This window comes from Ooceraea biroi, chromosome 12, assembly GCF_003672135.1.
Source record: "Ooceraea biroi isolate clonal line C1 chromosome 12, Obir_v5.4, whole genome shotgun sequence".
NCBI classification, from domain to species: domain Eukaryota; kingdom Metazoa; phylum Arthropoda; class Insecta; order Hymenoptera; family Formicidae; genus Ooceraea; species Ooceraea biroi.
Window position 1 is genome coordinate 4,599,237 of NC_039517.1, and position 23,181 is coordinate 4,622,417.

The 23,181-nt window shown below is 44.4% G+C and overlaps 1 protein-coding gene across 1 annotated transcript; it reads right to left on the bottom strand.

The window, feature by feature from the left end:
• Positions 1–45: 45 nt before the first annotated feature.
• LOC105276590 (cysteine-rich motor neuron 1 protein) lies at positions 46–22,203 on the bottom strand. Its single transcript, XM_011334334.2, has 10 exons — positions 22,064–22,203; positions 19,819–20,162; positions 8,861–9,002; positions 6,125–6,558; positions 4,148–4,700; positions 3,775–4,018; positions 3,279–3,547; positions 1,254–3,047; positions 637–1,094; positions 46–526 (listed from the first exon to the last, which is right to left on the bottom strand). Exons 3-10 carry the CDS (start codon positions 8,961–8,963, stop codon positions 356–358), a joined length of 4,026 nt encoding a protein of 1,341 aa, XP_011332636.2. The 5' UTR covers positions 8,964–9,002; positions 19,819–20,162; positions 22,064–22,203; the 3' UTR covers positions 46–355.
• Positions 22,204–23,181: the final 978 nt, after the last annotated feature.

Consider the following 23,181-nt stretch of genomic DNA (forward strand, 5'->3'; position numbering starts at 1 on the left):
GAAATGGAGTGCGCATGACCGGAGTCAGCTACTAGAGAGCGTTCAAATTTAATGTTTTATTTCCTTTTTTGACTTTTGTTGTTTTCAATCAAGACTTCGCTATAATCGCAGTGGAATATTTTCATCATTCACAAATAATTCGAAGATACATTGTTAACAGTGAAAACATTTGATAGTATAGGGTTTGCTTTACGTTGTCATAATGCTTTCACATTATTTAGAATTAAACTTAATTATTATAAACAAATTTAATAACAAGTCAGTCATCCGCGTAACACTCGACACGTTGCAAAGCAAGTAGCTTCCGATGAAACAACAACGCGGATAGATAGCGTCAGGTTTACTTTAGATTTACTTATGCCTCGACAACGGTGTCTGACGTATGGATGTTCCCTAACATGTGCTGCGCCGCAGCCTCCTTCTTCTTATCTTGCTCCGCTCCCGATATCACGTAGACCGGCTGCTGGCTGTACGCGAGGAAGTGCTGGTCCATGAGAAACGTCCGCGTGGGATCCTTCACTTTCATCTGCAACGGGCATCTTTATTTTAACAAACGGACGACAAAATTCCCAATTAAATATTGTTGTAAACAAAAGTTTGTAGCGTAATGTAACCACCCCTTATCCATATGCCTACCTTTTTGCGATATAACATCAGCAGGATGACGAGACTGCTGATGATGAAGGCGCTGCCCGCTGCCAGGACGAGCGTCGCGGTCTGATAGACTGGCGTGTCCACCTGCGTGAGAATCTCGCGTTGTTCCAACGCGACGATTCGACCGTGCGTCGACAGGGGGGTCGAGCGATGTATGAAGCGCGAGGTGGTCGCGTCCGCGGATGAGCCCAGCATCGATAGCTTCTGAATGCGCGTGAGCTCCTCGAGGTGAAACGCTATGTCCACTTTGTTCGCACCGACGATCTCGAAGCTCAGGATTACCGAATCCTGATTGATCTCCACTTGCACGTCCTTCCGGAGCCTCGCGCCAAGTTCGTGCAGAAAGTTCTCGGCCTCCGAGATGAATCGCACCTCGTCCGTGGCGAGGAATCGGCCGGGGAAACGTAACGTCACCTCGACGGCTTCGACCGGCGTGGGCACTAATAAATCAAATAAATATTATTATATTTATAAATATTATATTTTACATTAAAACAGGTATATATCCTAATAAAGTTTAAGTTTAAGGAAAGCTTGAGGAAATAAATGGTGAAGCTTTATCGACAATAATTGTTCTATGTATAACATCTTCTACTTACGACAAATGCTCGTTCCCTTCAGGAATGGTTCGGACCCGATGAGCTGATTTCCGGCCTCGTCGACGCACCAGCAAGTGTCGGCAGCGCACTGCATCGGCTCGAATCTGCCCTGCGAGTCGCATATCGCCGGTACGTGGCCCTTGTCCTTCATCGCCTGGCATCTCGTGCCGAGGATCTTCTCCGTGCGTCGCTCGTCCACCTCTAGGCTTACCAGAGTATCTTCCATGATCGCTTGAATCTCACGATCTATCTCTTGGGACTGCGGCTCCCTGCCACCTCGCCTGGCCTGCCGGAAGTTGCACTTGGGCTCGGCGCCCCTCGTGAGCGAACCCTTGATCGGCTGACCTTTGCGATTCACGCACCAGCAGACACCCACGTGCTCCAGGCATTGCACCGGCTCCCATGTTCCACTGTCAGGGTTGCACTTGGGCAAGAACGTTGGTTGCTTCAGCCTCTGTGACCTCTTCAAGTTTTTCTCGCGCAATCGTTCGCACTGCGACAACACTGGGCAGACGGTGTCGCAGACCAACTGACTGGAGAAGTCGTTGTGGCCGAGGGTGCACTCACGCTTGCGCCGGCACTCGTTGCGCTCCGAATCAAAGTACCACCTCTCAGTCTCGTTGAAGCCCGCGCTGAGGTTGCAGGGTACTTTCCTGGGTGGCTCGAAGCAGACGTCGCGTGGTTTCGGGCAGCAGACCGCGTACTCATCCAGTGGCGACAGCTCGCACTTGTGCGTCGAAGGGCAGTGACGACCATGCGGTCCACAAGTAGCCACCGAGCCATCCTGATGCAGTAACGGGGAGCCGTTCGGGCACGGGTTATCCTTCTTCGGCAGGCAGACGGGCACGGGTGGGCACGGGGGCGCACTGCACGCCACCTCCACCATCCGGCATGCCTCGTTCTCGCCGCGGCAAGTTACACTCTTGCAAGGATCGCGACAGGAACAGGTCGGGCAGCCGGTGTTCGCGTTCAATTCTAGACCATTCGGACAATCGAGCTTGCAGTCTACTTCCGGGCACCTAAGGGGCATGTTGCAGCGCGGCACGATTCCCTCAAGAACCCGGGTACCCGCAGCTTCTTTGCCCTCCTCGTCAACGCACCAGCACATGCCGTTGTGGCACTGTACTGGCTCAAACGTGCCATCAGCGTCACACCTGGGGATGTAGATCCGCCTAGCGGGTTCGCCGGATTCACGGGCGGCGTGTTCGGCGACCGCACGGGCGTGTTGGCACGCCGTCGCCATCACCGGGGCGACGCACTGCGTGCCGCATCCAGTTGAACAACATTTGTCGCCAGATGAGCACTCTTGATCGTTGCTGCACTGAAGTTCGCAGCTCGAGGAGCTCGGTACCAGGTATGGACACTGGCCCGGCTTGGTGATCAAGCATGCCGGTACTGCGGGGCAGTACTGATCCGGCCCACAGTTCACGTCGATCATCGTGCAGGTTTCGTTGGGGTCGCAGGTGACATCCCGGCACGGTTCGTGGCATCGACACTGCTCGCAGCCGGTCGCATCCACCTCGTAGCCGTACGGGCAGATCAGATTGCAGTACAGATGCTTGCAGAGCTGCGCGAGCTCCTTGACGGCTCGGCAGTCGGCGGTGGCGCTCGGTTCTAGTCCGCTCTTCAGGATCACGCCACGATGGTTCACACAGTCGCAGCTTGTACTGTTACGCGAACATTGAAGCGGACTATATCCGCCGTCCTGCTCACACTGAGGCGGCGAGATCGCTAAAGACATTCCCTCTCGCGTGCTCTCCATGCGCTCGTTGAAGTCCCGCAGGTACTCGCACACTGAATTTTCGAGAAAGGAGACATTCGACTCGATAGTTTCCAAGTTTTATCTCGATGTCTAACTTTAATATTTTAATATATTCGATCCTCGATAATCCAATTATTCATTTGATTGTTTTATTATTCCATCATTGCATTTTATTTTGTTAGTTCTGAACGTCATTTTTTGCATAGTAGAATTTGCATGGTAGAGAGAGGAAATTTATTGATATTATTCACAGTGAAACTCACTTGTAGGTGCTTTCGTATGGCTTGGCGCTTCCATGCAACACACCGACTGACCCGCTTTCGGTACCATCGTGCACTTGTAGCCATCGGGACAAGTTTTATTGGCGAAGCAAGTCACGGCGTTCCCATGTTGATCAATCAACGGTGTTCCAAAGAGGCAGGGGTTCCTGTAAGTCTTCCTGGGTTTACACTCCGGTTTCGTCGGGCAGAGAAAATCGGGACAGCCGTCCTCCCGCTTCAACACGCACTCTTGTCCTTCCGGGCAAGAAAATCTGTAAAAAAAAGAAAAAAAATAGTTTATATATTTATATGTATAAATATATATTTTTTATTTATATATTTTATTTGTTATTTAATTTATATTTATTTATATTATTTACTTATATGCATTTGTTTAAAAATTTTATATATATTTTTTAGGAAGTTTTTTTATAAAAAGATTTTAGCTTTATCTAAAATAATCCTCCCGCCGCATAATAAATAAAGTACTGCTGCCTACTCTTCGCATGGATTATCGCATTCGCAAGTCTGGCAGCCAGAAGAGTCCGTTTTGAAGCCGTACTGACAAACTTGAGCACATTGTTGTGGACTGCAAGACGCCGGAAGTGAACGCGCCTTGCTTATCGATTTACAGTCAATCTTCTCGGCGGAGCCCATAGAGCCAGATATCTTCCTACCCTCATCGTCCACGCACCAGCAAACTAAACCGTTCCTCGAGCACTGCCTCGTTTCGAAAGCTCCATCTACACAATTGTATTAATTATTCTATTAATTCATTATATTATTGTTAACTTTATTTTTATTATAAGTCCTATTTCACGCTTACTAAAAACTTAAAAAAAACGCGAGTGCCCGATAAACCCGTTTCTCACCTTCCGTGCACTGCGGGACGTAGCCGCGACCTTGTCGCTCAGAAACGCTCAGCATCTCGGCGAGTAGACGATCGCGATGGCACACGCTGAGGCCTTGGGGTATTGCGCATACATTACCACCGCAGCGTTCACTGCTGCAGCACTTCTGTGGCCCAGGGCACTCAAGGTCATAGCGACAGCTGGGCCCGCACGGGTCCGTCTCCGCAAGGTCCGCAGGGCACGTGCCGGCACGCTGCAGATTCACGCTAGATGGGCAACAGACTCCATACTCTTGCTTGGGCTCCACCAGGCAGCTGTACATTGGCGGACAGGTCGGTTTGCCCGGCGCGTCACCGCAGAGGAACGGCCGCGGCGAACCCGTAATCTGCAACGGCTCACCGGCCGGGCAGATTGTCAATAAGGACTTGGCCTTGCGGCAACTGGGCACTGGTGGACATGGGGGACGTGCGCAGCTTACTTCCATCAGCTCGCACGTCTGACTGGTTCCCGGACAGGTGACACCGCGACAGGGGTCCCGGCACTCGCACTTCGGACAGCCGGTGCCCTCATTGATCTACGAACAGGCGGTCATTTGTTTATAAGCGAGGAAAATATCGCGTGGATGATATTGTAATTGGTGTAATTGTGGGCCACTTTGTTTCATACGCTTAATCTATTGGGTTGGCCAAAAAGTAATTGCGTTTTTTTCCAATAAATGGACATACATGTCTTGAAATGTAACTAACTTCATTCTAAACCGCAAATTCATTATGTAGCTTAACAACTCACAGTTTAAGCTTGTTTTAGAAAAAGAAAGTACATTTCGTTTCGTTACCAATTGTTTGTTTGCCGTCGATTTCAAAATGGAAAATCAAAAAGAACCTTTTCGTCATATTTTGTTTTATTACTTCCGAAAAGGGAAAAACGCTGTGCAAGCTCATAAAAAGTTATGTCATGTATATGGCGAAGATGCTTTAAACTGCGGCAGTGTCAAAATTGGTTTACTAAATTTCGATCTGCAGATTTTAATGTGAAAGATGCACCACGCTCAGGAAGGCCAATCGAAATTGATGATGACAAAATAAAGGCACTGATCGATTCCAATCGGCGTTTAACGACACGAGAGATTGCCGAGAATCTTAACATATCGAAATCGAGTGTTGAAAACCATTTAAAACGACTTGGATACGTTAGTAAGCTCGATATTTCGGCACCACATGAGCTCAAAGAAATTCATCTCACTAAGCGTATTGACATCTGCGATTCTCTTTTGAAACGTGAGGAAAATGATCGATTTTTGAAACGTATGATAACAGGCGACGAAAAATGGATCGTCTACAACAACGTCAAACGAAAAAGATGGTGGAGCAAGCGTGATGAACCTGCTCAAAGCACTTGAAAAGCAGATATTCACCAAAGAAAGATTATGCTGTCAGTCTGGTGGGACTGTGTATTTTGAGCTGCTTGCAAGGAATCAAACCATTAATTCAGACGTATACTGTCGTCAACTGGATAAATTAAATGATGCCATCAAACAGAAACGTCGAGAATTGGTGAACCGCAAAGGTGTTGTGTTTCACCATGATAACGCTAGACCACGTACAAGTTTGGTCACTCGTCAAAACTTGTTGCAGCTTGAATGGGATGTGTTACCACATCCACCATATTCGCCAGACCTGGCACCATCAGATTACCATTTGTTTCGTTCTTTGCAAAACGCCTTGAATGGTAAAACCTTTACTGCTGATGAGGATATGAAATCGTTGTTGGAATTGTTTTTTGCTGAAAAAGATAAGAACTTTTTTGAGCGCGGAATCATGAAGTTGCCTGAAAAATGGCAAAAGATAATCAAACAAAATGGACAATATATTGTTTAATAAAGTTTTTGTTTCCCATGGGAAAATTCGCCTTTTATTTATATAAAAAAAAACGCAATTACTTTTTGGCCAACCCAATAAAACGTTCAAACTATGTTAAAATTTGATGATGAGCTCTCACCTCGAATCCTAGGGGGCAGAACATCCGGCAGCTATGAGCCGGACATAAGCGGGGCTTGTCGCAGTCGATGACGTCCTTGCTAGGTGCTCGGGTGCCGGGGATTTCCGCGCCGATCGCGTCGACGCACCAGCAGCTGCGTCCTTCCGGCTCGCACTGTATTTTCTCGAACTCGCCAGTCGCATTGTTGCAACGCGGCACAAACTGCGACGGGCCCCGGGCGCCGAGGGCCCGCGATCGTCTCACGGCCGCGAGTGCCAGTTGCTCGCATCCGGTCAGCTCACCTGCGACGCACCGGAAACCGCAGGCGGTCCTGCAGCAGCGCTCCTCCGGTTCGCCTTGGCACTGGAAGTCACTCTCGCAGGCCGGTGCTCTCGAAGGGCACACGTTCTGCTCGTCGAGAGATGGGCATCGACCGACCGTTTTCAGCGACGGTTCTGTAAAAAATATAAACAAATATAAATCGCGCGATTTACATGGCGTCATGGAGAGGGGAAGAGAGGGAGAGGGAAAAGGAGAAGGAAAGGGGGCTACCTTTTAGATAGCGCGGGAGAAATTCAATTCGTTATTGCCTGTGGCATGCAAATCAGGCTACGGCTCTCGATATTTATTGAAAAGACTCCGGGGCATCCTGCTATCGGAACGGAATCGATTACCGGGAGGATATGTGCGGAATATGCAGAATCGCGCGGCCGGATGCCCCTAACTGGCAATTTCACGCCGCGATTACCCCTATTAGGTGTATACACTCATTAGGCGTACGCAATTTAATCCGTCAATCGAGCCTACAAATCACATTTCAGCTGATCACACGCGCTCGCACACACAAGAGCGGAAAAGCGTGCAATTTGCACGTTATCGATCACTGCGTTGCCTATAACACGGAATGTACGCGAGGCTCGTTAGATGAGATTATCACGTGGACATCAAACGCTGGAGCCGGAATAACAGTTTTACGACGACGTTTTATACATTAGAAAAATATGACGGACGTGCGAAACGAGAACACCATCACTCTACGCTCGTAACGACGCAATAATTTTCGCGCGGTTACGGGAAAGGAAATTTAATATTCATGATGGAAACTTCGACCGCAAGCTCTTTCCACGGAAATATTTAATACATTGATTAAATTACATTACATTAACTAAATGAATTAATGATATTTCTAATAATATTATACAATAATTTTAGGATAGGACAAATATTTTTTTATATTTTATGTTATTTATTTTTATATATTTCAATTATATTTCAATTATATTATATTTCAATTTATTAGTATTTAAATATAATTAGATTTAGTATTACGCATATAACTGGATGAAAAATTTAATATTTCCCTCGAGCTTAACTCCTTTCTACAGAAAAATGTATTAACCCATACAGCACAGAAGCTTGCACCAACATTGCAGCAACGTTACAACGTTGCAAATTGCAATGCAACAGTACAAAGACATTGCAGAGATATATATTCGCAAAATACCAGCACACTTGTAGCAACATGACATTAATATTTCGGAAACATTGCAAAATCAAAATTTGTAATTAATTAATAATAATTCATTTTATTATCAATATTAATAATTCATTTTATTAAAACATTGGAGTCTTCCTATCCTAACGAGATTCGTCCAAATCTATTCGACCAATAATGTGTCATGACCAGAATCTGAGCTCGGTAATATGCGCATGCGGTGTTTGTCTCTTTCGACTATCTAAAGGAACATGGTGGTTGTACGACGCGAGCATCATTCTAAAAGAAAGTAGTTACGTAAAAGAAAAAGGTAAGTACTTTTTATAATATTATGTCTAATTATAGCACTTGTGTGCTGTTAAAATCTTGTATCTATTAATTATAATAGAGAATCACTCTATTTGCCTATCTCACGGTTTATATCACTATAACCTCAAAATTATGGAAATTCATTAGAAAACTGCATATTAATAGAATTGTAATATTTTTAATAACTTTTTCTGTTATAGAGGCTGTTCGTGAAATACACAATCATGCCACTGATGCAGAAATTGCTGAATGCATTTCCAAGTGGCTTGCTCAAGCTCCGGTTAGGATTGAGAGATCAAAGTATGTCATTTTACATATAATTCTATACATACTTGCAGTATGTATATTTTTATGTAATTTTATGCTAATATATGAATTTTAATTCCTATTTTATTTTTACAGGCAACATGCAAACAAAAACGAAGAAGATTCAATTATTTAATTAAAGGAAAAATATTTTAACATAATTAAAGGAAAAATAATATCTCAAGAAGAGGATTTTTAGGTTTTTTTTTTTTAAAGAACAGTTACTTTTTTTATAACAAAAATAGAGAAAATGTTTATTTCATTTTTTATTACTATTGTTATATTACATATAATTGTCTATTTATGTTAATAAATAAAAATATTGAAGTTATATAAATAAAAATATTTAAAGTATATAATAATGAATAATTATAATTATTGCAAATTCATTACATTGCAATATTATTATGACGTTTCGTTGCAATGTTCCGAAAAGCGGACATTTTCACATTCCTGCAATCCCATAGCAATGCTGCAGAAACATTTCGCAGTGAATTTGCAATGTTGCTACGTTGCGGTGGAAGATTCCTGCAATATATATGCAATCTTTGCGTCCTGTATGGGAAGCTACGATCGAAGAGGCATACAGCTCCATCGGGGAGTAAATAAAAGGGCGGAAATGCGGGAAAAAATCGTGAAGAACGTACCTGCGGTGATCGGTGACGGCAGCGAGAGGATGAGCAGTAGGCAGATTGACAACACCCACGCAACGGCGTAGGCAAGCCCCCCGTTGCAGAAGTCACGGCGCATCCTCAACGCATTAAGTAATTTTTGTGGGGGCCGTTATATCTGTAACATTCACAGCAACGTCCCGATTAATATTATTTATTAATTAAATATCATTAATTATCGTCGGTCGCGAGTAATCAATGGTACTGGCTTAATTAAGGTCTTCCAAATCGGCGCACCGCGTCACCGTTATTGTCTTCTTCGCGAAGAAGAAAAACAGAATGGTCGTCGTTTGTTCCCTCGCCGCAAAGGGCGCCTTTTAAACCAGCCGCGAACAAAGTTCCCGAGCGAGATTTTCTTTGGAGCGCGGCGACTCGTTTCTCTTTATTTCTTACTTTACTTCTTGCTCTCTCGTCTCCTCGCGGGGAGACGAGCTGTCGCACGCGCCAACCGGCACAAAACCGCTTATTCTGCTTGGCGCGTGGACGACGGAAACCCCCTGCGCGCCAACCACCCCTTCGGTGCTCTCTCCCCTTTAAGCCGGAGGAATAACAATGGGAATTATGTCTTCTTATTCGTTATGCCGCGGGGATATTCTAATGCGCTCTCCTACGTTATTCATAAGCCGAAGTCGACCCTAGATCCACGTGAATTGTTAGACCGTTTTTCTCTTTTCTTTCTTCCTTTACTTTCTTCCTCTCTACGCTTGTTCCGCGCGTCTCGTTATCCGACCACGTTCTAACGAGTGACGTACCGCTTCCTTTCATCGTCGCTGACTTTATCGGTCAATCTTAATATATCATTCAAAGAGATATTCCGTGAGCTCAGGATTCAGAACGAGGGAAGAGGGATGCGATGCTATCGTAGCTGATACAATGTAAAGCAGGATTACGACGCACAACGCGCGCGCGTACAACTTGTTATGATTATAATATTGGATTGCAACATATTCGTCCTATCCTTTTAGTGTTTTTAGTAGTATAGATTGTAACATATGTTCATCATTATTAAGTTTGTTACTATGTAATTGATTATCCGATTAGATATTTTTCTCAGTGTGTACATACCGGTTTATTCTTGAATAATATTATGGCATATATATTATCACATACTGATTGCAATGTATGGTGTACAACGCCAGCATAATTGCTCGACACACAACTAGATTTGATCGATGCAGGAACGAAGATATACGTAATAAAAAATACCATGTCTCATTAAAAAAAAATTTCAGAATTCTAACTTCCGGTCTGAAATTTTTTTTTAATGAGACATGGTATTTTTTATTACGGATTCGGATTCTACGCGAGAAAACATGCAACTTTTGTCTGAAACATTTTTCCGAAAAATGTCATCTTATGTCCTTAAAATGATCTTCAAGATGAGGTTTGAGGACATTTTAAGGACATAAGATGACATTTTTCGGAAAAATGTTTCAGACAAAAGTTACTTACTTTTCGACGGAGAATAAGAATCTGCAATAAAAAGTTGGGGTTTCAATTTAAGAAATTGAAGGTGATCTTCGCGTGACCTTCAAACGACTATTCAAGGTCAAACCAATGGTATCATCTTATGTCCCCCTCGAAATCGTGACATGTCTGTCTGAAACATTTTTTCGTATCTCTTTTAGTTTTTTAAAAAATCGACTGTATAAATTAAAATGGGCCACCCTGTATATTCATCTTCATCACTACAAAATAATTTTCGTGAACGATATTTCGAAACCGATATGCGACGCTTTTCATGTACGTGCATTTAGGATGTTGTCACGTTCGGGGCTCGATGTAATCGTGAAAGGACGCACCGTTGAAACGGGCATCTCCATAATTACATCGATGCGATGCGACAGATAAATTAAGCGTTATTTTCGCGGCGTCCGAAGCTCCGGAATAACGAGAGTATTCTTTCGTCCTCCTTCCCTCCCTTCCTCCGGCATTTTCCCTCTCTTTCTGTTTCTTCCTCCCTCCTTATATATCTCTCTCTCTGTCCTCCACTCCTCGATGCACCTTACTTCGTGATTCATACGGCGACGGCTGGCGGGACCGCTCGACGGTGAAATTACCGGCGCGATGCGGCGGTTACATCCTCCGGGGAGCCTTCGAATTTAGGATGAAGCCCGGCGACATGAATAATGCAACGGCAATAGGATGGCCGCAACGTCGCGCCGCACCACGCCGAAACCGCGCCGAGTTACGCTAAGGTTCATGACGGCAATTACACTGGAACGATCGCGTCGAGATGACGCTCATTGTCTAATCGCTCGCAGTCTCGGCTGTCGGCTGGGACGTGATATCCACATGTGACATCGTTCGGTTCCCCTTGCCTGCGTGCCTGAAATTCTGACATCATCAGGAGCCCCAAACTTTCGCTCCTTCGAGCGAACGTGGAGCATCTCGCGAAGCAAAACTGAACGAAATACGACCTTAATCCCTTTTGTCAAACCTGATTATTATTGAATGCAATCCATTTTGGAGATATACTTTCATAGACGGCAGTGATAAAATTCGCAGATAAAAGAGGGAACGAGAAAAGTTATTCGTGGAAATGTTTTAGCAGGTCGAAACTATGACTAAAAATAAAAATTGGTTCTTTCGTTGCTCGTTTAAGCTGACCCACGAAACTGGCACATGAACTCGATGAATACAAACGTGAACGTGAGCGGGAAAGTTTTCGCTAATATGCACCTGAAGTTTTATTTAAGGAGCGCATAATCCGTTAGCTGTTCGTGAGAGCAAATATGGGAGTTACGGACGCAAACGCGAATTTAATTATAAGATATAATAAGCGCACGCTCCAGTTCGGAGGGAAAAAATAGAATGGTTGCGGTAGAATTAAAAGGTTAAATGCACCAATGCGCTTCCTCAGTAAGATAAAAATGCAAATTTATTTCTCTGCCTCCCTTCCCCCCCCCTCTCTCTCTCACGACGCGAGTCTGAAATAATTAACTTTATCGAACTTGTCTCAAACAAAGCATTGAGTCGCTATTATATTAAATATCTGAGTTTTGCGCTGGGAATTAATTTGCGCGTAACGCAAATTAAAACATCAGCCGTGCGCTATTCAGACATCGTAATGCATCGTTAATCCCGAATATCATCTGCCAGACGAAATGATGGCGCCGTCAAATCGAGCGATGCATCGTGATGCGTTATTAGTAAGCGACGAAAACGCGATTCCACGCGGCTCTCTCTCTCTCTCTAGTCCTCCCTCACTCCTCTCTCTCTCTTTCTACCCGCGGCTACTAGTTTCTGCGTGAGAGATCTTGTGAGATACTCTGCAACGGTCCACATAAGTTGCCTCTGGCAGGTCTACTCTCCCATGATTGATTCACCGGATGTAGGTCATACACTCATCGTCATCGTAGTCTTCCTTCCGGGTTCTCGGCCTTTAACTTTCTATTGTCGATGTCTCGACGTCATATGGATTCCCGAACGCGTCATCGCGTCGGTATACTTTCCTGAGAGGCAAACGGGAAAAAGCAAGAAAGAGGAGAGAACAGAAAAAGAGAAGACAGAGAGTCGCCAGGTTTTCTTCTTTCTCTCTTTCGAGAAAAGAATCTCGCCACTGTTGTGGAATCGTGAATGAGAAACATGAAGTCGAAGTTGAAGCGCCAGATCGGAATCGAAGAGTGGGCCGTGCCAGCCGGCACGGGAAAAAAAGGAAAAAGAAAAGGAAAGAAAGAAAGAAAGGAAGGAAGGCACATCACGTGTTTTATACATCCTCTTACATTCTTCACGAGCAATAAGTAGCACGGTCGTATAATGAGCGTTGCGGCAACGGTTTTCATAGCGACAATGTTAATGGCCGCACTAGCACCGCAAATATGACCGCCACTCGAGAGACAACAATGATGACAACGATGATGACGATGACATTATTATTATCACCGTCATCGTCATCGGTGACATTATTGCACGCGTTCAAAATGCTCCATTATTGATGCAGAAATGCATCTGACTCCTCCCATCCCTCCCCCGGTCTTCAACTTATCGCGTTATCCGTTTTCAGATCGCTTAATGAATTATTAATAAATTATGTTACTTAGTCTGGCTCGAGTGGAACTACATGGCGTAAAAATACGTATCTACGCATTTACGAACACACACATAAGCGCGTGAATGTTAAATCCACCCACGTGCGCCCTTTATATCTCCTCATACGTACATCCGGGGATGTTAAATCCACCCACGTGCGCCAGTTACACTGGAACCTACGTGGGCTTTTGCAATCTTCATGTCTGACAAATGGAAACAGGATAGAGTCGTGTTTCCCAAATTCTCGCGAGTCAAGGAATCCCGAGCAACATACCGAATTTTATACCGCTTCGTCGTGCTCGCCTCGCCGAAGATACTGCACAATATCATTTCTATGATCACGTTCGAATAGCGTATTTAATTGCCACACACACGAAATACATAAACTCTCCCCCAACGAGCTCCCTGCGTAAGTTGGCTGGATATTCTTATGTAGGAGGATTTTATGGACATTCATCACGAATTTTATGTATATCACTTTTCGGGTTAGTGTTATTCGTTTTGTACAATATGTATATATGTCCTTCGAGAAGTTTATTTGGGTTACGAGGTCGTAAGATAACGGTCGCTTGGCGTGAGAGAGACTCATTTTTTATTTCTTCCGAAGGAAGGAAGATCACGAGCGTTTGACGAGAAAATGCTACTTTATGACGAAAACATTGTTCAGCCCTATAGCCCATTTTTAAATTTACACACACACATAAGACACATTTAAAAATTGCAAGCATCTTGTTCTATTCTACACTTATACTGTTCATGAAAAATGAGCGTCGTAATCTCCCGGGACTCTTTCGAATGATGGACCTCCTCGTTCATAATCCCGGATTCGATGGCGAGGCATTCGCTATTTTTAATCTTGCGCGAAAAATGGACGAGTGCATATCGCGCATACTTAATGGGAGAGGGATCAGGCGCTCAATCGAACGGCCGATGGCGCTTCCAAATCGCGATTCATCTCCTTTAATTGCGTCCGACCGCCGTTCGGTGCATCACTAAATCTTCCCGCAGCCTGAAACAATAGCCGAGATCTTAAAGGGATTGATTTCTCTCCCACTGATCGCGTCTCTCCACCGCCGCCTTCACGAGACCGTTACCGAATAAGTCGAGCGCGATAAATTATGATCAGTACTGCTGCCTGCATATCTGAAAAATCGATAGAGGAATCGAGTTGTAAAGCCGATGATTTTATTCTCGGAAAGGAAGGAAGAGGGATAACAACGTGACGAACGTGACAAGAGTAATCCTAAATCAAATTATCGAAATGAATAATTTTCAGGCGTGAGTGAGAAATTTCTTTCTTGTTAGAAATTATTATAAATTTCTTTCTTGTTAGAAATTATTATAAATTATACGAAGGTAAACTAAGTAATTACTTAACAGTAAAATGATATTTTTCTGTGTATTGAAATCTATCCGTGCAAACCTATCTGGAAAATCGTGAACGGGAAGTAGTTATAGGCTATACCACAGGCCGTTCCAATCTGATTAACGCGTGTTGATATAACGTTCAATTTCCTAGAACAGGATATACTGATAAATTACACGAATACCTTCGAGGATGATGCCATGCGTTCCAGATTGCATCTCCTGAATGCCGTCTGCCGAAAGCGCTGACGGGTCGATCGAACGCTCGGATGAATGGATCAGAATTTTTCAAGCGTTACCGCGAATCTATATAATTCCGCGAGCGGAACCGCGCGTGGAAATGTGTCATCCCTTGGTAAATTCGAAATCCTAACGAAATCTGGGTATCCGGTCGTGATACAGTCAAATTTTTTATCCGGCTCCATAAAAGCATACAGTTTACAACGCACGTAGACAAACGCAGTGGCAAACACATGTAGACAATAAACAAAGAAAGGAAGTTTTTTAAAAACAATACAAAGAGCGAATATTCCGAGATAAAAAGTAATTTTTAAAGATTAATTAATGAAAATCATGGTATAATATCGTATTCATGAGTGCAGTATATCTGGCGTGTCTTGCGTTTTGCGGAATCAAAGTGGCCATGGAATTCGACTCTGATCTCGAACCGTTCCACGTTTTCATTAGTGTGATGACCACGCGGAGTTTCCAGACGCCACAATGTGATATACATAATGTCCGTTTCCACCGGAGGGATCGCAATTTTGCCTCTCATAGTTAAGCACATATCAGACTACGTATTGAAAATTGAGAAAATTGAAAGTTACGTATTTTTACGTTTTTAACAATTCATTCTCTATTTATTCGATAAAGTGACGCTGTTCATACTGAATATAAAACAAAATAAAACAGTGTTGGACAGAAAGGGCCCTTCTCGAGCGGTTCTTGCGGCTCGTGGTTGGACGTTTACTATTTTTCCCTTGTCGCTCACTTCTGTAACTGCTAGGCGCGCGAAAATATGTCGTCCCTTTGTAAATTCGAAACCGTAACAAAAACCGTTAACAACCGATCGCGCCATAGTCGAATTTTTCGTCGGGCTTCATAGAAGCATGCAGCTTACAAACGCACGTGGCGAACGCACGTGAAAAGCAAAATAAAAAGAAAATATCGTCACTATACACAATAGACTTAACCTGATCACAAATATCATAAAAATCGAGTGGTGACAGGTTTGAAGATCGAGATGAAAGAACAATTATAATAATAATAAAAAATTCTTATAACATATGATAATATATGAGAATTATTTTATATATTCGTGGAGAATTAAAAATGCAAAATATTACATTGAAAAACATCTCTAAAAATCTGATAAAAAGAGCGCAAATTATGCAACAATGTAGACACAATTTCCAACAATTTTTAAATTAAAAAATATTTCTGAAAAGTAAATACTATTTCTCGGAAACAAAGCCTCGCAGAAAATAATTTTATTTTATATTTTTAATTCAGCTTTCGATGTGAAATCACCATCTGGGCACTTGTATCACCAGTTACATGAGATATCTTTCATAACACATTGCCTTGCGTAACAATTCAAAACATGAAGTGACATGATTTCATCAGATGCGTAATGTATTGGATGTGTATTAAGTACGCTTACATCGGCGTACTTCATAATACCCTACCAACTATCTTGCCGTTGTTGCCGCAGAGAGAGGATTAACGGAAGTCGAAGTGTCTGCGGAAACGGGAATGCGCGAACGCGTCGCGTTACTAGATCGCACGGAAGACAAAAGAGGAAATCCCTTCCGGTTACCAGGAAATAAAAATCACCGACCGCCACCGTTGCTTGGTGACCGACAACTCGTTCCAACATGGATTTCCGCCTACGGGAACTTTCTCCCACGGGACGAAATGCCAGAAAAATGTTCTCGTGTTCCTCATGCTTTCCCCGTCGCCCCTTTATTTTACCGAGACGAAAAATGTACCGCGATGTAGTGCTCTGTAACGTCGCAACGGACAATTTAAAAAATCGATAGTGCTTTGAGTCGCTTGCTCGTGTAGAGTAATAATATCACATTTTTGCATTAAATATTGTAGAACGTAACGTCTGAGGTTTTAAACATTTCCAAGCTTACAACTAAGAGAATGAGGACAAACTGTAAAAACATGACGGGTTTACAAACCCGAATTTTTATAATCCCGTGTCAGAAAAATACGCTTACTTTTAATATTTTTTAGCACATATTTGGGAATAACAGTCTGTAAATATTAAACATCGACGTAACGTGTTTGGTAAAACCAAAACAAAACGAAAAGAAAAACGGCACAGGAATAATAGCGCGTTTCTATCGATCTCTGCAACGAAAGTATAATATATTACTTCAGATTTTCAATATCCACGAAAAATAAGAATAATATTGCATTTCGCTGTAGACCCGTAATGCATAAAATATATCGCATACTTTAAATTCTTCTGCAGGAATAACGCGGAGAACGCGACTTCTATTCCAGTTTTCATTTATCATTATCGTTGCAGGGGAGAACTACACTGGCAATAAATCGCATTTAAAAATTTAACATTCGTGGCTTGTCAATAAAAGAAATATTTAAAAAAACAGAAAAAAACGAAAAACGCGACAGAAAAGACCGAGATAAAAGTGCCGACTCGTCCTCTCCTGCCGGAAGTTACGAGCGCGCCGCTGTTTCCCTCGCGCACAACGCTATTGGAAATTCTTTGTGCTGCTGAAAAGTGGCGCAGCGGGAGCCGTTGCCAGTCAGACGATTACAAAGTGCGGTGCAGATTGCCGCGGAGAGAAGTTCAAAGACGGATCGAAAAATTTTCCCTTTTTGCTCAAAAGAGTCAGGTCGCACCAACGAAAAGTCGATGCTTCGGTCGCGTCTCGTGAGTCCCTTTGAGAGTCCTTCCGAGCTTTTCCATCGTTCGTGCTACGGATTTTCGCGAAACAAACGACACGCATTCGCAAACTTCGTGACACACAGGACGAGTCGAATTGAAATACGATCGAGACAAAATTGCCGAAGTTACTGGATCGCTAGAATAAAGTCCCCCGCTTCGTCCGACGAGTGACAGACGTTCATCTCGTGACGTCAGACGCACTTCTACAGTTATACTCTGAATTTGGGAAACATTAGGCAAATATTTAAAATATAATAATTAAAAATTTTTAATTTTTCCGCATGAAATTTTATTAAAGCGAGAGAATCGCGTTTGTTGTGCGATTCAGATTATTATTAACTCTTCTATTATATTTGTCTCTTAATACCCACGTATTTTTCGGAGAGCACGTTAACGTTTACGGATTCGAGATTTCGTCTGCAAAGAGGGCAAAGAGAAGAAATTATTTTCTTTGCCTTCGAGCTAAAAGTTCTCTCGAACGGCGCAAATGAAAGAAAAGAGAGAACTGCTTTCACGTCCGCGTGCTCGCGAGCGGATATCGCGCAAATGGAAAACGCAAAACGTGCATTATGCAACGCGGCTTATCCGTTAATCGACGATGACACCCACGCTGATGATACGAGAGCATTTCGCTACGCGGCTACATTTTTAAAAAATTTTTTGCGGTACATCCGCCGCACACGACGCACGCGGTGTACATAAATAAGGCGCGGTTCGGGAAAACGCACGCCCGTATATGGGAATCGCATTCTCTCTCTTGGCCGCCGTTTAGAAAGTAATACAAGCGCGCGCGGCTAGGTTTCGCGCGCGGAATTAATCGATTCGCGCTGGCTGTCGAGCGCGACTCGACTCGCGCAAACATCTACTGCTGCGAAAATTTACGATGTCCAGAGACTCGATACATACCAATTAAACCGCGAACAACAGCGAAATCCACGTTCTGCGATTTTCCTTTCCTTTTTCCCTCTCCCTGCCTCTGTTTTGTTTTTTAGGTAGAGAATTTCGCTCTTAAATCTATCAATTTTAAGTCAGGCGAGAGTTGCACAGTAGGAGTATTGTGCAATGGAAAACATTAATGAATGCAGTAACTTGGCAGTATCGGGGGAAGAAAATTGCGATGCGCACGCACCTTCAGAAATTACAGGCATTTTGCTTGGGCGTATCGATACGTATCGCACAACTCACGTGCAGATTTATATCGCACAAGTGCACGAAGCGATGTCTAGTTACAACGTGCGACGCGTAATGGCTATAGAAAGTTCCTTTTTTCCACAACTTTCCATCTAAGCGTCAACGCGATCGCCGCGAATAATAATATCACTCGGGACTCGTTGTCTGTGCGCGATACGAGCTTAACTTCCTATTTTAACAAGCACCGAAAGAGGCGGAAGTTCACCGTCGATTTAACCCGACGAATCGCGTAGCTTGGAAGATCCGCGTGCTCCGCGAGATATTCGCAGGGCAAACTTTCATGAAAGTGCCGGTTTGAATATCGACATTTTTCGCCCGTCATGATTTAACGTATATTCCTCTTATATATAAGAGCGTTTCAAAGAGATATAAAGTTCCTTCAGGACTCCTCTACGTAGTGTTGCATCATTAACTAGGTAATCCGAGTTGCATCTAGATGGCAATAAATGGCAAATTGGCAAACTAAATACATTCTTATGACAGCACAACATATACAACGTAACAAGCTTGTTGTATATTAATTTTACAGCGAGATAGGCAACCTTTAGAAAAATAAAATACTCCAAACTCTATAATATTTGTATCGCCATCTTTATGTGATCCGGATTATTTAATTGGTAACATAATGCTATCTGCTGCACGTGAAAAATGCGGATCCGTCTTAAATCTACGTTTAAATCGCAGCTTGAAAACTATCTCCTCGAGAAGAAAGAATTTCTCCCGCGCTCATAAATAAATGAACCAGCATCGCGTTCCCGCCACTGAGAGAGGGGAAAGCGATTAATTTTCGCGCGTTTTTAGCCGCGATTCCATAATATTTTGCATAGCGAAACTACGTAATATTTAAAACGGTAACCCGACTTTAAATCGAGATACTCGATACAACGTGCCCACTTGATTCGTTAAATAAATGGAAATGAAATTATAATTCCGCAACCATCGATATTATGTTTCTACGAAGACCATTGTTTGATTAATGAAAATTTCACTGAAGTGCATTATCTTTCAACAATGATATTTCGCCTCTCCCTACATATGTACATATTTATGTACATATATAAATTTCATGAGCGAGAGATATATGCATTATTTGTTCTCCTATCGGGCTACACGCGGAAAACAAATGATTGCAAATGCAATTATGTTAAACATAATTTCCGTCTCGCATTTCACATTTGACGGGTATCGCTGCTGATATTAAAATGTAACGAGTAAAGGCAAACACGCGATATCAGTTTCAAGAGAAATGTTTTTAAATCGTCAGTGTTCCGATTATTTAACTCCCAATTATTACCACAGCAATTATTATCGCAGCGTAAAAAATTCATACCAAAGAGGTACGAGAAAGGGGTGGAAGGAGGAGTCAGGAGATCGCGGAAAATTCTGCTTTTATCTCGCGTCGTCGTTACAGACCGGAACTCACCTTGATCGCGGGCTCTCGTCCCCGGCGGGCGGAAGCGACCCTTTCAAACTCGCCGTTTATCGTCAGGGTCGCGCGGAAAGCTGATGAGCTCTTCTTCACGCTCGAACCCTCCTAAGTGCACTCACTGCGCGCGAAGTCGGCAACCGCACACTACAGCGACTACACCACGACGGTGACGAGGACGACAACGACAACAACCGCACCGAAGACGCCGTTCTCGAATGGTTCCTCCGGTACGCGCCTCTCCGCTGCTCTCGCTCAGTCCGCGCCGAAGGACGCTCGTGCACTGTCCCGACTGGCTTGCCACGTTCGGTAACCTCGTATGTCGACCCCCTTCTAGAATTCTAGGGGCCCGCTGTACGAACGAGGTACAAACGACGATGCGCGGTCATTGACACGCGAGCGAGCGAAAACCGGCGGAACCGCACGACCGTCCGCTTCGGGATCGAAGATTGATTTCGTACTCGAAAATCCCGATCCCCCTGGGGGCGGGGGGGGGGGGAGGCGGAAGGAAACGCGCTTACGCGCGAGAAATTATTGGAGGACACGCTGGATGGCACCGCCCGCAGCAACCTTCGGTTCGGCGATCAGCTGTTCCCCCGCGGGCTGTAATCGCGGCGCGACGCGGATCAACGAGATCTGATTAACCGAAGTTCCACGGACGACGTTGGCGCCTAAACCCGGCCTAGGTGCTAATCCAATGATACCCACGTCGATCAAGCGTTTAATTAGGACAATTAGCTAACCCCCTTCTCGCTGTCGGTTCCAGATTCCTCGAAATTCTACGATATGAATTTCCCGGTCTATCCCTCCCCCTCCCCCCACCGAGAGTCACCTACTCGATTTACTTCTTCGATCCATCCGTTTCTCGATTCTCAGGAATCGGATTCCGTACGGCCGCCTCGAAGAACGCGGGAGTATCGGCGCGATCTATCGAACAAGCGGAACGTTTACGTTTACGATCGTCGAGTAGTAGGCCTGCGAGAGAGACCTCGTTCCAATTTAGCCGAGTGAAAAAGCAACCGCGGGTAAAATTCTCAAGGCCCATTTCATTCGGTCGAACCGCTCAGCGATCCGAGACAAATGGCGGAACTAACCGGCATACTATAACCGTAATTCGACGGATGATTCACCGAAGTGATTTGCTAAATGTGACAGAATCCCGGCTATATGATCATTTTCGAGCGCTCCCGTCCCCTTCCCCCGCTTTCCCTTCGGAGGGGTAAATTCGCGCGTAACAACCCAGATAGCCAAGTCTGCCGAAAGCAGATGATGCTAACTATCTGCTATCAACTATTGCCAGCCAAAAGACAACAAATTTGATACAGAAGTTGTTATTAACGATTAATTCGACAAATTGGTGCCAGAAATGTAACGGAGCTTGCTCGCAAAATCTAAGAACGGATTGGCGGCAGGAACCGAGCAGATCTGCAAACATGGCTCGAAGTCGGATTGTCGACAGAAACCGAGCAAGATTTGCGCGCGCGGAATCTAACGGCAGATTGGCAGCAGAAACCGAGCAAGATCTGCGCGCGCGGAATCTAACAGCAGATTGGCAGCAGAAACCGAACAGGATCTGCAGCTTTTGACGGTATTCAAATTTACACGGCTGTGAATACGTGTTTTCGCTGCGCACCGCTATGCGGTGCACGCGTCGAGTTCTTACTCGATGTTAAGATTTAGCCTAACAGTTATATAAATTAATATACGCGCCTTGGCATGATAATATTAATTTTTCTGAAAATTTTTGCACTCGCGGCACGGAGGCTCCCATGGACAACGTCCATGTAGTTCACGCGCGCCACGAGCAATCCGAAGTTCGAGAGCAAAATTCGGACTTCGGATTAGAATAAATTAACAATAAGAGAGAGATTATGCAACGAACTGTCAGAAAGACGCATCAAGCCGAATGTACTTTAATTTAACAAGCAAACAAATGCGTTCTTTTAACACATGGTAATATAAAATGCCAATTTATAGTGTGTTAAAAGTAAACACATGCTTTAATATATCGTGAATATGAATGGCCAAAAGCTGCAGATTCCGTTCGGTTTCTGCCGTCAATCTGCCGTCAAATGTTAACAGATCCTGCTCGGTTTCCGCCGCCAATCCGCTGTCAGAGTCTGTTAGCAGGCTCTGCTGGCAGATCACTATCCTAATGCGGACATAACGGATGCCAATTTGCTATCGACTTCTGCAGTAATCTGTTGCCAATCTGCTGGCAGATTGCACACATTTTGCTTACCGGGAAGGCACTTATTAACTGACTGGATTACCGTTGCACAAACGTCGGGATGCGCGGTGTCATGACCGCGCGACGCATGCATATCGATAATAAATGAGGCGGGCCAATCGATCCGGACGCATGAACCGAAAGCAACCGGAATTGTGTACTTTAAGCTCGCGCGCGTGGCCACGCTCGTATATACGTGCACGTCGCAGAAAAAAAGAAAAACGGAACTGCCAACTTCCAACTTCGGAAGCCGGGAGAGATTCGTCGTGACGGCGGCGCCGGAGGCGAAAATAGGAGAAAAAGGAGAGAGAAGAAATTCCTGAGCACCCGCGACTCCAGCCCGGAACTCGTCGATCGCTGTTGATCGGATTCCGGCTGCGGCTTGGAACTCGCGAGTTCCAATACGAATGTTATCGAAATGGCGCGATCAAACGGTTCTGGTTTCATAAAAGAATGTGGAATTCTAAAAGGAACATCGAAGGTAGCCCTCAAATATCGGTTTGCGCTAAATTCACTTAATTTGATTGAAAACTCGCGACGGAAGTCAAAGTAGGGAATTCCGTTTGTCACTTTGCTTACTGCGCGGCGCGTGCCGCGCGTTCGAATAGAAACAAAAGATACCTCGCGTGGCACGCGTTACTTGTCTATATTATATTATTACTCGATTCTCGATGCATCTCGATACAGAGAAATCAGAGCGAATCAAATCTATCGTGAAGTCTGCCGCGAATTATCGATCGCACGAACCGCACTGCATAGGAGTAAATACTTGTATCCCGAAATTTGTCGAGCTGCGCGGCAGTTCTCTCGCGCGACGTTTTCGCCGTGGAAAAGCGTCCTGGAAATTTCACGGAGAATTAAAGTTACTTGCACCGTCGCCTCTGTTGAATCTGTACAAACATCGAATCGGTCCCGCGATTTATCGCCTCCTACGTTCATCCGTACTTCGATTGCTCGTTGCTCGTTGGGGTTTGCGAGACTGTTACGTTCCGGAATGCCTCATTAACGCCGTGTGTTTTCCCCGAGGCGAGAAAAACGCGCGCGAGAGCGCTTTTTCCGCGGCGAATGCTCGCTCGCGCAAGCGCGCCTCCGCTCCTCTCGTTTCGCGTTATTTCGAACGAGCAATTCTA